Source organism: Budorcas taxicolor, chromosome 17 (genome assembly GCF_023091745.1).
Source record: "Budorcas taxicolor isolate Tak-1 chromosome 17, Takin1.1, whole genome shotgun sequence".
Classification (NCBI taxonomy): Eukaryota; Metazoa; Chordata; class Mammalia; order Artiodactyla; family Bovidae; genus Budorcas; species Budorcas taxicolor.
In genome coordinates this window covers 44,774,546-44,790,297 of record NC_068926.1, presented here as the reverse complement: position 1 = coordinate 44,790,297, position 15,752 = coordinate 44,774,546, and the positions used below count along the sequence as shown (strand labels likewise).

The 15,752-nt window shown below is 60.0% G+C and overlaps 1 protein-coding gene across 1 annotated transcript in view; it reads left to right on the top strand.

Moving 5' to 3' along the window:
* The window catches only part of FBRSL1 (fibrosin like 1), an 83,853-nt gene that overhangs the window by 24,803 nt on the left and 43,298 nt on the right, over positions 1-15,752 (top strand). Inside the window, exons 3-4 of the mRNA XM_052654333.1 lie at positions 7,804-7,908; positions 10,082-10,117. Coding sequence (XP_052510293.1) covers positions 7,804-7,908; positions 10,082-10,117 — 141 coding nt within the window. The remainder of the gene's footprint in view (positions 1-7,803; positions 7,909-10,081; positions 10,118-15,752) is intronic.

Genomic DNA, 15,752 nt, shown 5'->3' with positions numbered 1-15,752 from the left:
TCTCATCTGTACAGTGGGACAGTGGCACTCCCTCAGAGTTTTGTGTGGGTCAGTTAAAGTTCGAACCACGCTGGGTCCTAGCTAGCCGCTACAGTGCCTGGCTCCCATTAACACAGACGGTTTCTCCCACTTCCCCCTCTTCTGAAGCCTGGGCTGCAGCTTAGGGGCCGGCCGAGGTGGGCTTCCCTGGGACACTGCATCCTCACCCCACCTCATCGTGAGGTCCTCGTTGGCTCTGTGCTGGCCCCAGGCAAGTGCTCCTCCTTTCTGGGCCTATTTCCTCATCTGTAAAGTGGAGCTGTCCATACAGCATGCACGCGTCTCGGGTCGTAGAGATGAAAAGCGGAGTTGACGTGCACAGTTCCTGCTAGATAGGCACGTATGCCGTTGTTACCGCAGTCACTGCCTTATCATTATCTCTCATAGAATGGTTTCTCCCGCTTGCTGGGCACAGCCTGGACAGGCGAGTCTCGTCTTCGGCCTCCTTGGCGGGCTCACCTGGTCCCCTTGGGGGCAGCCATCCCGGCAGGACCCATGGGCAGAGTGTTTGGCCATTGCCCGGCTTTGGCGCAGCCGACCCCCACTCCAGATGTGGCCGTCACAGAAACCTAACGTGGGGGACTTGCTGGGGGGCCCTGTTGGGAGAAGGGTAGAGGGGAGTGGATGCCGAGGGCATAGCCCATTCGGTGTATACTTCTTCCGGCTTTGTTGTTGGTCCCTGTCTGGGCTCGGTGACTGAGACACCTGCTGGAATTCCAGACGTGACATGAGTGGCAGGGGGATTTGGGGTGACAGCAGACCTGCCTGGAAACGGAAATGGGGCTGCTTTAGACCAGCGGATTGGGGAGGTCTCACCCAGGAGGTGACCCAGCTTGAGGCCCAGGGACAGCTGACAAGGAGTGAGCTGACCAGAACCCCGGGGTGGGGGTGGCGTGGGGCCTGGGCGAGTGTGGCCACCACTCACTCGCAGAGGGGCCACTGCGGGGTTTAGGCTGCACAGTGACTTGAGCTGAGGTATGTTTTTCAAAGCTCGCACTGGAGGGGGCCTGGGCAGGTGCAGGGAGGTGCTTGTGGCTTGACTCAGCTGGACAGGTGGGGACAGCAGTGGCGCAAGCTGAGTGGCTCAGCTAGAGAGTAGAGGCCAGGTGGAGCCCAGGGGACCCTGCTCTGAGCCCAGAGTCCACTGCAGCCAGGGTGTCGTGTCACTCAGTTGGCACTTGCTCACGTACTGCTCGTGTCCCCAGAGCCTGCTGGCCGTGTGTCTCCTTGGGTTGTGGGCTCAACTCAGCCAGCGTCCTCTGTACAATCTGTTGTGCGTCTCCATGCTTCACTCACTCAGCTGTCCACCCGGCCGAATCCTGGGGGAAGGATGTGGAACAGTGGGAGCGGAGGGCCAGTCTCCGAGGGCAGCAGCTTGCTTCCTGACCCTGTGCTGGCTGTGGGACCCTTCCTCATTGTGCCAGGCCCCTGCCAGGTAGTGGGGACAAAGGACAGCCCCTGCCTACTGGGCACTTGCCGTCCAGTGACCCTGCTTCACTCAGGGACACCTGGGGCCATGGGAGCCTGAGGGGCCTCACCCGGCCTGATTGTCACGGGAGTGGAAGGAGCATCGGAAAGGACTCCTGGGAGAAGCGGGGCCATGCCCAGAGCCAGGGTCTCCTTACAGCGGACTCCATCCTTTTGGAGCCTCCACCAGACTCACAGCCCTGAGAACCCTCCCTCTCGCCCTCCGGTCACATGGCGGCTGCAGTACCACACTTCACCAGCAGGTGCTGCTGTCGGTCGGGGGACGCTGGTCTGCAGTGCTGCACTTGGGGTACCATCGTCCACACTGACCTGGAGCCGTGCGCCGTGAGCATGCAAAGGAGAGGCCGGGCAGGTGGCCTCGTTGGGTGGGGAGGGGGGCCCTGGCCTTCCTTGCACACCCCAGCATCTCACCTGCCCACCAGCCCCCTCATGAGTGTGTTTGCATGGTTTGTGTAAGGGTTCCCCACCCTGGCCCAGCTGTGCTCTGTGGCTCTCTTCCGAAACCCAGGTTCCATGCAGAGCTGGAGGCAGAGCCCAGGCCTGGGGCTCAGAGGGTGGGGCTCTGAACAGAATAACGTACGGGCTGTCCTCACGGCTGTCATGTGCTGAGGGAGAGAGGTGGCATGTGTGAGGTGGGGCGGGGGTGCAGGTTCAGTGGGGTCATGAGGCCCTGCTGAGCATCAGGGAATGTTGGTGGACAGAGCAAGGGGCTTCCTGGTCAGAGCCTCATTTATACCCCTGGGGCATTGAGGTACCAGGGTGACAGAGGGGCCAGGGGCTAGGGAACCCAAAGGGGAAGGGGGCCCCCATCCCCAGGACAGGCAGGGCCTCAGGCTCTGCTTCAGTCAGGGCTTTGGGTAGACAGAACAGTCTCTCACTTTGGAGCCTGTAGAACACACCGGACGCCAGGATCAGCTGCAATGAGCAGGGACCAGAGTGGGGGTGAGAAGACCAACACGGTTCTCATGGATAAACACAGCTCATCCTCCCAGTCCAGCTGGCAGGGGCCCAGTCAGGGCCATGTGACCTGTGACTGCCCACTCACCCTGGGGGTGCGCTCAGGAGTCACCAGGGGGGCCCAGGAACGTCTCTGAGACCCAGACCCATAATGTTTGATCCCTGAGGAGGCCCAGTGGTTTTAAAGTGCCCCAGTGGGGGCATTATTTGTTCAGGAGTCCCTGAAATAAGATTGGGGTGAAGGGGGAGGGGTCTCTGCCACAGGCCTGGGTTGCCATGTGGCCCCAGGGCTAGGATGCCAGGCATGTGCACATGCGTGTGTGTGTGTGTGTGTGTGTGTGTGTGTGTGTGTGTGTGTGAGTGAGTGGACATGGAATAGGGTGCCTCGGCCGTCAGGAGCCTGTGCTCGGTTTCTGTAAGGGCGTCGTGAGGGCAGTCTCCTGACTCCCTTCTCACTGGGACAGTGGGCTGGCTGACTGAGGGCTGAGGGGTGGGTGCTGATGCTTAGTGGGTGCCTGACCCTCACCTCACCCACCAGGTCATGTCCTCCTGCTGGTTTGAAGGAGACTGTGAGTGGCCTCAGCCACAGCCCCCTTCTCAGGGTTCCCCAGGGTCTGCAGCCAGGCCATCCTCACCCCTTCCCCTCCCGGGCCTGTAGGTGTGGAGGCTAAGTGGGCCTTTCCTCATCCCGGAGGCCAGTGCTGACTAGCTGTGGGCCAGAGGGCACCTCCCACCCCTGAGCTGGGCTGGTGTTGGGGCGGAGGTGGGCGAGGCATAGGGCAGAGCCCAGAGCTCCTGAGAAGGTGTGTGTGTGCTCGTGTGCATTCCTGAGAGCTCCATGGGATGACACTTGTCTGAGGGTGAAGCCATCTGGTGGGGCATGATCTCCTGCAGGGGCCGCCACATATCGCTGTTCAGGTTGTGCACTGCGCAGTTCTGGGGCCGCCACTCCCACTCTCGCCATGGATGGAAGGCATGTGCATCTGCAGGTGTGCACCAGTTGAGCATGCTGCGCAGGGCGCCTCTGCTCCATCTGCGCGGCAGGGCTCTAAGGGTGGGGGGAGCCTCTGCGTGCTGCCTCAGGCGTGGGTCTCGGTAAGGAGGGGAACGCACAGGTCATCCGGCAGGAGTCGGGGGCAGGCAGGCGCTGTGTTGGGGTGTGGGCAGAAGAGGCCTTGCTGAGTGCCTGTGGGGCCTCCGGGACTCTTGGTGCTCCTTTGTTTCTGTGTCCTGGTGGGAGCTGGTGTGTGAAGGGTCAGGAGTCCCAGTGAGTCTTCTCGCTGCTGGAGTGAGGGATTCTGGGCCCCTGAGTCAGCCCTGGGGTATCTCGGGAGTTTCCTGTCCCCCATAGAGGGAAGGCACCTGGTGGCATAGTCTGGGGACACTGCCAGTCCCACCTCTTGGACCCCTTCCCAGCCACGCCTCCTGGACTGACTGCCACTGCGCACACCCTGTGGGTCTGAGCGTCAAGTAGAACCACATGCTGCCTGTTTGTGGCTCAGGGCACTTGGCAGCCCGCCTGGGAGGCAACACTTCCTCCCGTAATTGCTGCAGAACCTGGTTAGGGAGTTGCCTTGCCCAGGAAGGGTCACAGGAACGGGTTCCCTGTCACTGCCAGAAAGCCTAGGGCCCCAGGTGCTCCCGGGGTGCCTCAATCTGAGGGTGGTGTCCCTCACCTTGCTGCTCCAATGGCAGTGCCCCAGCCATGTTGATCTAAGGGGAGGTCCTCTACCTGCCCTTCCGAGGGCTGTGTCCTGACCCTGCCTGCTGGAGAGCTGGGCCCTGTTTCCATATTTCCACCAGTCTCAAGGGGAGTCCTGCCCCCGCCAGTTTTGTGGTATGCCACCTTGCACGAGCCAGTTGTTACATGTTCAGGAATTTTGCACAACTTGCAGAAACTGTCGGTGCTCATTAGGGCTCTCCTCTTCCCCAGGGAGCCTCGTTGCTCCGGCAGTGCCATCCCCCCACCCTTCCCAATGGCCTCATGACCTGCCTCATCACCTTTCAGAAGTGTCGCCTTCTCAGTGAGGCCCCTCCCTGGCGACCCCTTCTTTGCTCTTCTCTGCTGTTGTCCTTCCAGAACACCTGTGGCCATCTGCCGGCCACATGCTCCATGTGGTGGCCTCTTTGTAGGCTTCGGGAGGGTGGGGACTTGGGTCTGTTTATGTTCATTGCCCAGAATAGGGCTGGTTCATAGGCAGGCACTCTAAGCCTTGGATGGGTAGGTGGATGATGGGTGGTGAGTGGATGGGAAGATGGATAGGTGGATGGATGGATGAATGGATGGATGGTGGGCAGATGGGTGGTTAAGTGGACAAGTAGATGGGTGGAAGGGTGGATGGATGGATAAAGGATGAATGGGTGGATAAAGGATGGATGGACGGATAAAGGATGGTTGGGTGGGCATAGGGATAGACCACAAGGCCCAGGGGTGGGCCCAAGCACGGGCTCCTAGCTGCCCTCCTGGAACAATCAGGGCCCAGATCAGAATCTGATCTCTCCAGCTAAAAATGGAGGCATGGCATCCCTGGCCTTCTGGCATAGCTGGCCAGCAGCATTTCTGAGCCACTAGGAAGCAGGTGGGGCTATAGGACAGCCAGAGTCCAGCTTGGGGCTGGCCAAGGAAGAGAAGGTGACCAGCCATCCCAGTGCGTCCAGGGTTGGGATGGTTCCCAGGGCACAGTACTGAGTTTTATGGGATTTTCTGGGAAACGGGGCTTTCAAAGCTAAAACCCACTGCCTGAGGAGGATGACAGACCCCAGCCTCTCCTTCCCCTGTGGGCCATCATAAGGAATCCTCTCTGGGGTCCAGCTTAGAGAGACCACTTGTGTGACTGAATGAAGTGGAATGTGGCATCCTCCCTTTCAGCTGTGTGGGGGTTATTCTTCAGCCTCCGCTTCCCCTCCCCCTTTGCTGGGTGTCCTTGTACAATGAGCAATTTGCACAACTGCGCCAGGCCTGTTCTGTCCTTGCAGTGTCTCTGGGTCCAGCCTTCCTCTTGGGCAGGGACCCTGCTCCAAGTCCCCCCTGAAATACTGTCCCCCAACAGTGAGGGTGGGTTCATGGGGGTGATTACTGAAGGTCAAAGCCAAGAGTCTCAACTAGAGCCTTACCAGGATCCCCCAGAGGACCTGATGACACAGCGAGTCTGTAGTGGGGCCCGGAAATGCTCATTTGCATTCCTGCCAAGCTCCCAGGTGCTGATGCTGCATGTCCAGGGACCCTACTTTGAAAACCACTGGATGAGGGCATTTGTTTTCTTGCAGAGGCTCCTTGCCAGCAAGGCAGTGAGGAAGTTCCCCCGGACCCCATATTCACTCCTTTTGGGGAGACCTGTCATGGAGTCCAGAGGCAAGAAAGACCTGTCTCCAGCTGGTGACAACAGTGACACCTGGTGGCTTAACGATGCTAGAGAGGGTTCAGGCCCACAACAGAACTTCTTACCCCCATAGAGCCTGTGAAGGGCCCTGTCGACACCCCCACTTCACAGATGAGGAAACTGAGGCTCAAGGACAGTCAGAGAGCCAGCACTGGCCCAGGGTCTGCGCATTCACCACTCAGCTATGCAGGATGGAGCTCCTGAGGCCGGGAACCCGTTGGCTCACAATGGGGGTTTCACCTAGGGTGAGCCTGGGGCCCCTCCGTGGGCCTGCCATAGGATGGGAGGGTAGTCCTGAGGGCTGGGTTTCCCCCTTGCTGTTCCTGCTTCCCCAGAAGGGGGCCCTCCCTTGGGTCCTTGCACCCAAGCCTGGGCAGTGGATGAATGCCAGTTATGTTTTGTGATGACACTCTGATAGCCACACCGTGCAGGGGCCTGTGGCTATGGGAGCTTGTACCCCATCTAGGGCTTAGGTTGGCTCTGGGGAGCAGGGGCTCTGAGGGGCAGCCTCGAGAGAGCGAGCGCACCATTGGGTCCACAGGAAGAAGGCTCAGGCCTTGAGGGGGTTTCCCGGGGACTTGAGAATATTTCAGAGCACAGCTGGTACACCTGGCTGACTTTCCACCCTAGCTGAGGTCTCCAGGGCTGAAGGATGCTTACGACAAAATGCCTGGATGCAAAGGACTGGGCCTCTCTGCCCCTGGTTGTGGCGCAGGTTCTGAGCACGCCTGAGCTCTGAGAGCGTATGCGCTGGGCGGGGAGGCCTGGGGGGTGGACAGGAGGCCACACGCTGCCCCGCAGGCACATCGGCAGCACTTGGAGCAGGGGTCATTACTAGGCAGTGTGCTGCCTGGGAGCTGTGGCCTCAGTCTATTGCTAGGAAACCTCTGACATACAGTTGAAGGTTTGGGCTGTCGGTGCATGTCCAGACAAAACCGTGGGAATGTTCCAGAACCAGGAAGCTGGAGCCACCTGGAGGTGGCGGGACAGCCAAGCTCTGTGGGTCCTGCCAGGGAGTCCAGGAGAGCAGCTGGGAGCTGATAAGACCTGGATGGAGGCTGGCATGATCGGGGTGGTGACTTCCTGGGCCCAGAGGTCAAGGGTCAGGGGCTGTGATGGATGTTCCTGCCCTGCAGCTTGGTGAAGTTTGAAACTATTTCCAAGTAAAAAGAATGCAGGCAGGTTTCTGGGTCCACTTTCCACACTGTCACTTTACCTCCCTAGTGGTTAATCAACTCCCTCCTTGATTTCCTCCTCTGTAAAGTGGGCACAGAGTGGCCAACCAGGGCTTTTGTGTGAGGAGCAAGGAGCTGAGGGCCTGCCGGGTCTACGGAGAGTCCGGCAGATACTTGACCCAGCAGCAGCTGTTCCAGTGGGTACTACTTGCTTCGTTCTGCAGGTGACAGAACCAAGGCACAGAGAGGTTGAGTAATGACCCTAGGACACACAGAGGGGAGTGGCTGGTCCACACCCAGCTCTGCAGACGGTACAGCCCTGACGTGCGTTGTGGTGAGGACTGAAGGGGGCCCAGGCGTGGTGCACCTGCAGGGACCAGAGGTGAATTGCCACAGGCAGGCCTGTCTTGACACCTGATCATGGGCCCCTGGCAGAGTGGAAAAGGCTGGGGCCTCCCACTGGCCTGGTCCCCATCCAGGAGTCTTCAGTCGCCCGCCGGCCAGAGGAAAGGACAGAGCTGACAGTAGTTTATGCCGTTGAGTGCTCACCCTTTGCTGTCTGAGCTCTTCTTTCCTGTTCTGGTTAGGAATGGGAAGTACTTATTGGGTTGTCAGTGGTTGGCTCTGCCCTGCCGCCCCCCTCCCCGGGTTTCAGCCCAGAGGGACCGGGTGAGGTGGGGGAGGAGCCTGAGCCTGGCTGTGCCCCAGCCCCACCCTGCAGGGTGTGTGTGCTGAACCCATCTCTCATCTCTCCCTGTCCCCAGATGAAGGTCGCAGTGTCCAGAGGGGGCGACCACAACAGTGACGGCGACACCTTCCGAGAAGCCACTAGCTCCCGGAGGAGCAGTTCTCGGGACCAACTCAGTGATGTGAGTACCCCAGCCGCTCGCGGGAACACTTCCGAGTCCCTGGGTTGACTGCCTGGCCAGCCTCCAACCTTCAGCGGACACTGCAAACCGTTTGCTTAGGGGCCCAGGGTCTCACTCCAGGGTTTTGTGCTCACAATTAGTATTTGCCTTTAAAACATAACTGTCTACTAATTGGGGCTTCCCCATTAGGAAGTATTTAAATGAGGACCAACCATTAGGCATGGGCAGGGGTGAGTGGAGGCGACCATGCTGGGGTGCAGTCCCTATGTCCAGCTGGGGGTAGGCTCGGGGTCAGTGTCCAGCTGGTGGCGGGCAGGGCTGTGGATGCCAAACAGCTCCCACAGATGTGTCTGAAGAAGGGTGGGGGCAGGGGGTATGTTTCTGGCCTGATGAGCTGCAAGCACTCCTGCCTGCCCAGGCGAACCCGCCTGTCTGCTCAGGCGGGCAGCAGCACGGGGCATCCAGCAGTCCAAGTCTCTGCCACTGGGGGCCACACGGAGGGGAGGGTGCCCCTCTAAGGCATAAGCTGGCCTGGGTCTGGGGACACCCTTCGGTGTGTCCTGTCTAAAAGGTCCTTGAGCTCAAGTCCCAAGGAGCGGGGGCGAGGAGGTCTTAGGACCCAGTTTGGGGATGACCCAGGCAACACACGAGGGCTCCCACTGGGATGTGGCCAGCAATGGGGGTGCAGGGTATTCCTCCAGGGCTGCTGCGTCTCCCTAGACCTTGGAGAAGGGGGATGGGGCAGGTGTTGCAAGGGCAGGGAGTGGGGGTTGAGGGTCCCTGGGTTGAGGGGGCGATGAGGACTCAGGCGGAAGAGCGGCCCCCCTCCCAACATGGGAGGCACTGCTCCTGGAAGAGGCCTTTGTCTTCTTGACCCCCAGCTGCAGAAGTGGCGGCCTAGAGGAGATGGGTTTTCTGCAGGGCTAAATGGAACGAGTCGTCTCTCATTATCATTTAAATGGGGGCTGGGGGAGGGCCGGTGTGGGAGGCCAGGAGGGGGGCCTAATTGCCCGGCTCCGATCTTGTTGCCACAAGATGGGAAAATAGGCTGGTAATTGTCTGGGGCCGCGGGGGCTGCCCTAGTTCGAACTCCTCTAATTGCCGGCTAGGATGGGAGCAGGCGGATTGTAGGCACAGCACAGGCGGCGTGAGTGCGCAAGCTTGGGGGCAATTATGGCACCTGACCCCCACCCCCCCAGCGGCAGGGCCTGGGGCCTGAGCTACCCCAGGGCACCCCCGCCGACACACACACACTGGGGTGAGCTTGGTCTGGCAGACCCCCAGGAACTGGCCTGGGGCCTGGCCAGGGTCTGGCTGGGAAGGGGAGGTGTCCTCTGGCCCCAGCTGAGCTGAGCAGAGTGGTCCAGCCTGCAGTGGTCACCATCCTCCCAGAAGAATCTTGGCATCTGGACCTCAGTGTGGTCTGGCCCCAGGTCTGTGAGTCCTACACACCTCAGACAAGCTTGCCCTCGCCGGCCATGTGAATGCCCCCCAACCCCCACCTGCCGGGTCATCACGTCCTATCTGCCTGGGCCTTGGGGCTCAACACTGGTGACCACTGCCTGCCCTGGGGAGCTGGTGAAATGAACCAAACTGGTTTCTCCTGTCAGATCCTAAATGCCCATTTGAGCCAGAGGGAGTCCCATCAAGCATAGTTGGGATCACCCTCACAGGACCTCTGGGGTGACTGTTGGCCTCTAGGCCACAGCTGACCCCACCCCCACCCCCATCTGACATTTGAGACCCCAGGATTTCCTGCCCAGCTCCAGGAAACCTTCCCAGGCTTTCCCGTTGGACCCGGTGACCCTGGGAGGCTGGTGGGTGGTGAGGGAAAAGCTGACCTGAGCACGGAGCGGGGTCAGCCCCTGGCCCAGAACCCCACGTGGAGAGGTGGGGCGCATCCTCTGGGAGGGGCTGAGCCCACCCCTGGGGAATGTGGGGGCTTTGCCACCTCTCTGCCTGGAGACTCTGCTGGGCTGGACCATACCTCCAGGTCTGGGGATGGAAGATTCCTCTGTGGGTCCTTGGGCCCTGCCACAGGCTGATCAGTGTGGCCCCAGCCTAGAGTTCCAGCGAAGACCCAGGATGGGCTCTGCCTGCTCAGGTCCTCAAGGGAGAGGGTGGCCTTCTTGGGCTGCAACTGGTTCCTGACTGTCCTCTTCCTTCTCTGCAGAGCTCGGCGCAGGCAGTCTCAGGCAGAGGTTACTCCGTAAGTCTCCCACCCCACTTCTGCTGTCTGTTCCCTACACACTAACCCCAACCCTCCACCCACGGGCGCCCCGACTGTACTGAATGCTGCCCCCAGGCTGGAAATGGAGTTTGTACAGGATGGGGATGGGCCAGAGTGGGCAGAGATTCAGAGGGAGCGGGACTCCGGGTCCTTCCCTGCAGAGTAGTGGGCAGTGGGCTGGACACCCTGGGTCCTGTGGGGCAGCGTTTGGTGTCGGGGTTCCTGCACGTGGAGCAATTGGCAGCGTATGCCCTCCCCGCCCTACCCCCTGCCCCGTGTCCTGACACCCTCTCCCCAGCTGTGCTTGGCCCGACCAAAGAGGCTGGAGGGTGTGAGGCCCCTGCTCTTAGCTGTCATCAGGGGCCCAGGGGCGGGAGGGGGGCCGGCCAGCTGCCACTTGATACTCCGGCCATGGCGGGGGCCACCCTCACTGTCCCCCAGCCCCCTCCCCACGACTTTATTTCATTTCCCCTTAAGTATCAGGAGGCCCGTTAATGACACCATAAAACCCAGAGCTCCATAAAAGCCGTTTCTGCAGATTTACAGCCGTTTCGGCTCATTGGAGGGCAGGGGCCTGGGCTCCGCCCGCCTCATCCCGCAGCTCCTGATTAACTGCTAGTTCCAGAGTTCCAGGGTCTGACAGGCAGGCTCTCTAAATCACAGCGGCTTTTTATAGGGTGTGTAATTAACCCATTAATTCCCCGGGTGGCAGGGACAGCCGTGGGTCCCTGGCCCTCCCCTCCCCCAGCTCCACGACCCCCAGGGTCTGCCAGCCCAGGCAGCTCTGCCTTCTGCCTCAAATCCCGGGCCAGGCTGTAGCATCTTTGAGCCTTTGACCGGGGGGGCTGTACACTTCTGGGCAGTGGTCCCAGCTGCCACCCAAGGGGTGCTTTCCTGGGAAGGCCTCTGCCCTCCTTGGGCAGCCTTTGTGCACTCATCTGTTGTCGCGGTCATGGTTGGCGGCCCCAGACTGCTCCTTCTTCCCATGGGCCTGGGTGGTCTTGATGCACCAACCGCTCCTGACCATGTTGATGGTGGTGGTCGGCCAGGCTTGGATAGGACCTGCACTCTGGGAGGTGCCATGTGGTCCAGGTTGGCACCAGGGCAACCTGGGGCAGTGATGGGGAGAGTTGGGGGCAAGACACAGAATGCCCACTGACCTGCACCTGTCCTGGAGGGTTGGGAGTCCCGAGAGGTTGGGCCCAGAGATGCCCCATGTGGAACCTCGAGACGCCTGGGGCTGCTGGGGTCTCCCTGCCAGAGCCTCTGGGCAGCCCTCTGCTTCCAAACCACCATGTGTCATTTGTGGTCTTCTCTGCAAAATGCTGTTTTGAATGTTTCCTGGAGAAGAAGTTGTAATTAACATGCCAGCTGCTTGCAGCTTAGCCCCCACTGAGGCTGCACGTGAGTGACAGATGGTGGGGGCAGCGGCCCAGCCTGCTGCTCAGCCCTGGGGGTTCCTGAACCATGTCTGCAGACATACCGGTGTGTGTGCGCCAGACCCTGGCGTGAGCAAGTGTGCCCGCAGGTCCCTGATGTGTGTTGGGCAGCACTGCAGGGCTTGTATGGTCAACCCTGCTGGCCCTTTTGTCCAGTTGGCATGGTGGCAGCCTCCCCTGGGGCTGGAGGAGTGGGCGGGGGCCTAGCGGACCCTTGCCCAGCAGGCCGAGGCTGGCGGCTGGCAGGTCACCCTGCCGGGAGCCGGAGGATGAGGCTTGGAGGCCGGCTGGGACCCTGCCTCTAGATCCAGATTTCACCATGGAGCCCTCTGGCATAAGGGTGACACTCAGGCTGAGGGCCCTGTTTGTGTATGACTCTCAGTGCAAGGGAAGTGTGTGTTGTGTAACCCTGTATGTTCACATGTGTCTATCTCTCCCATGTGCCCATGAGGTGATGTCTCTGTGTGGCTGTGGCAGGGCTCCACAGTTGCACCCGGTTGCACCCGGAAGCATTCCATGTTTCTCTGTGGCCATTTCTGTGTGAGTCTGTGTCTTGTCCTCTCAAGAGTCTGTCTGGAGGCGCCCGTGTGTGTCTGTGGATGCAGCCGGTCTGTGTGTGTGTGTGTGTGTGTGTGTGTGTGTGTGTGTGTGTGCGCGCGCGCGCACGTGTGCACGCGCGTCACACTGCATCTAAGTGTCCATCTGGGAGCCCATGTCTGGGCATGGCACCAATGTGTCTATATATGTATGACCGTGGTCATGCAGTGTGTATGTGACCTGTGGCCATGTGGCATTACACGTAGGTGTATATGTTTGCACACACTTTGCTGTTTGTGTGTCTGCATTTAGGGCCTCAGGCTCAGGATGGGTCACGCTTGTCCTTGCCTCTCCCCACAGCGTCCCCTTGCTAGGTGACACAGGGCATTTGTTGTCTGACCTGGATTATAGACCGTACTTAAAAGTTTAATTTGCCAAGATTTATCCCCAGCAAATCCCAATTATTGCCCATCCTCAACAATGTATGTCCCGAAAGCTCAGCGCAGCCTCCCCAGCACGCCGCCAGAGGTTCGTTAGTGCCATAAAATTAGTTAGAAAGTAATTTTCTTAATTTGACTGCTTGCAACCAAGGACACGAGGATCCATCTCCCACCAAAGCAGGGGACTTGGGAGTTTCCTTTATTAAAGAGAAATGAGGACCTAGACACCTCACAGGCAGGAGGCTGCCCTGCCCCAACCCTGAGTGTGTAGCCTGGGGACAGGGCCGAAGACTCAGGTGATCCGGTGTCCGGGCAGGTGTCCTCAGGGTGGGTGTGGTCGGGGAGGGGTCAGAGAACCTGCTGCAGCCCCCACTGTCGGGAGGGGCCTCTGCTCAGGGCCACACTCCCAGCTCACCCCGGCTTTCCCCACCAGCTCCTCCCATCCAGTCCTCCACCCAGGTCCCTCTCTGTCACCCTCTGAAGGAATCCTGCCTGCCGCAGCCCACGGCACCAGAACCCAGCTGGCCGCTGGCCTCCAGGCGCCTCTCCCGCCCTCACCGGCCAGATCTCAGCCCGAGCTGCTGTCCTCCCACCCTCCCCGGGCTGGGGTACAGCTCTCACCTCCAGGTCCCTCCTCCCCTCAACAAACACTTAGTGAGTATCACTGCCACTGGAAGGAACCAAACAGCCAGTGTCCCTGTCCCCGGGGAGGTGGTGAGTGCTATGGAGAAGTTTGAGTAGCCTGGCGAGAAGACCTCCCAACCCCGTCCTGACACGAGGCTGGGGAGCAGCCGCGCAAAGGCCCTGCGGTGGGAGGAGGCACCACCGTCAGGAATAGCAGGAGGGCAGGCTGGGAGGTGAGGCTCTAACTGTGGGTTCCCAGCAGAGCCGCGGTGGGATTGGGAGAAGGGAGCGCCTGCCTGCACCCCGGCCAGGCAGCCTCCACTCCAGGTGCGAAGGGCCCAGGGTGCTCACCAGAGTCGGGTGGGGCCCCACCTGCCAAACTGCCAGGGTAGCCCCCGCCCACACACATGCATACACACGAGGCATAATTAGCTGATTGGCTTGATTGCCTTCAGGGGATTTCTGGAAATGAATTTTGGCTTGTTGGTTGGGCTGCTGACAGCTAATTTCCCAGAGAGCCTGCTAATCTCCCATTACCTCCCCCGCAGCACCTCCCATCCCAGGTCCAAGGCAGGCACACTTTGGGCTCCTGGCACAGTTGAGTTTCATCTTTCTCGGGGCCATGAGGGCCTAATGCAGCCTAGCACACCCCTGGCCAGTCCCTTCCCCTGGAAACCTGGACAGTTGGACAGAGTGGAAACTAGCTGTTGGCGTGGCCCAGGCAAAGCTGACATGAGGGCTGGCAGGGCCCAGGCTGCTGCTGTGCCAGACAAGCAGTTACTGAGGAAGTCTAGTGGGGACGGGCGCTCATTTCGGAAACACCTAGACATCTGAGGGGCGGGGTCATGAAAGGCTCTTGACATCTGGAGCTTGATGCCAGCTCATGGTCAGCGGCCTCTGTTCGCCCGACATGGGGCCTACCTCCATGGGCTGGTTGGGCTTCCTTACAGCATGGCGGCAGGTTACCAGCGTCCCGAGAGCCAGGAGGAAGCAGTAACAGTGGTGTGGCGTGGCTTCCTGGTGCTCTGTTATCACCCCACCTCTATTCATGGGGAGAGGCTGTGGACCCCTCCTCTCCATAGGTGTGTCAGCAACTCATGAGAGGGGTACAGGTGCATGGCCGCCTGAGGTACAGTCCACCACCCGGAGCCCCTACCCATCCTGCCAGGGCCTGTCACATTTGGTGGGGCACAGCAGCTTCTACTGGGGAAGACAAGCATGCACACGTGTGTGTAACAGCTTGCAGCAGCCCGCACACATCTGCCGAGCACCTGCGGTGGCCAGGCCCTGTCCAGTGTGGTGATGGACGAGGCCAGTCAAGCTCTCACCGCAACAGCAGCGCCGTGTGTCCGTGGGCTCTGAGTGCCCGTGTGTGTTGACGCGTGTGCATGCACTGGAAATGTAGCTGTGGCTCTTGCATCTGCACTCAGGTTTCTTACGCCACCACCCTCACCCACTGGCAGAAGGGGCACAGTCTTCCCTTCTGGGAACCGTGGCCCTGGGGCTCAGGAGAGCAGGCAGGGAGACTCCTGGGGATGGGGTACCTGGTTGGCTGCATGTGGGTCACTTGCCAGCTTTGCTCCGTGAGCCAAGGACAATTGTGGTTGAAGAGGCACAGCACGTGGGGGTCTCGGCTCTAGTGAGCGTCCAAGGGCAGGAAGGCTGGTGGACATGTGCCCGGGGAGCCCCTGAGCCACCTTGAGACCTGCCTGCCCCATGCCCACCCAGGAGCAATTCAGCCCCCCTGACAGCAGAGCCATCTGCTTGCTCTGGCCAGTGCAGGCCTCCCCTGACCCTCCCCGCACACAGCCATGAAGTGCAGGCTCCGTCTTTACGAGGCAGGTTTATGACATCCATTACCCTGCTCCTTGGGCCACTTCCGAGCAGCCGTAATTTGTACAAAAGCAATAAAAAGCCCGTCAGGCTCTCCCTGGAGTCGGGAGCTGAATGCTCCTCTCGCCTCTGAGCACAGGACAGCCCTTCAGCCGCTGCTGGGAAGTGGCTGCTGCTCAGAGGTCACCAGGGACGGCAGGAGTGGGGTGGGCAATGTCCTTACCCGTGGTGCATCCCCAGCCCATGTCTGGCCTGCCTCTTGTCAGAGGAGCCACTGTCCACCCACCCACCTATCTGTCTATTCCTGTGGCAGCAGAAAGGGCGTGGCCTTGGGGGCCTCTGTTCAGCTTCTTGTGGGCAGGCTTCGGGCAGTAGGGGGCTCTCCAGGCAACTGGGCAGCAGGTTCTTCCTAAAGGGAGAATAAGGTAAACAGACCTGCAAGGAGATCAAAGCAGTCAGTCCCGGAGGAAATTGACCCCGAGTCTTCATTGGGAAGGACTGATGCTCAAGCTGAAGTGCCGATACTTGGCCACCTGATGTGAAGAGCTGACTCTTTGGGAAAGACCCTAATGCTGGAAAAGACTGAGGGCAGGAGGAGGGGGCAACAGAGGATGAGATGGTTAGATAGCATCACCAACTCAATGGACATGAATTTGAGCAAACGTGGGGAGACAGAGGAATACAGGGAAGCCTAGTGTACTGCAGTCCATGGTGTAGCAAAGAGTCAGACACGACTTAGTG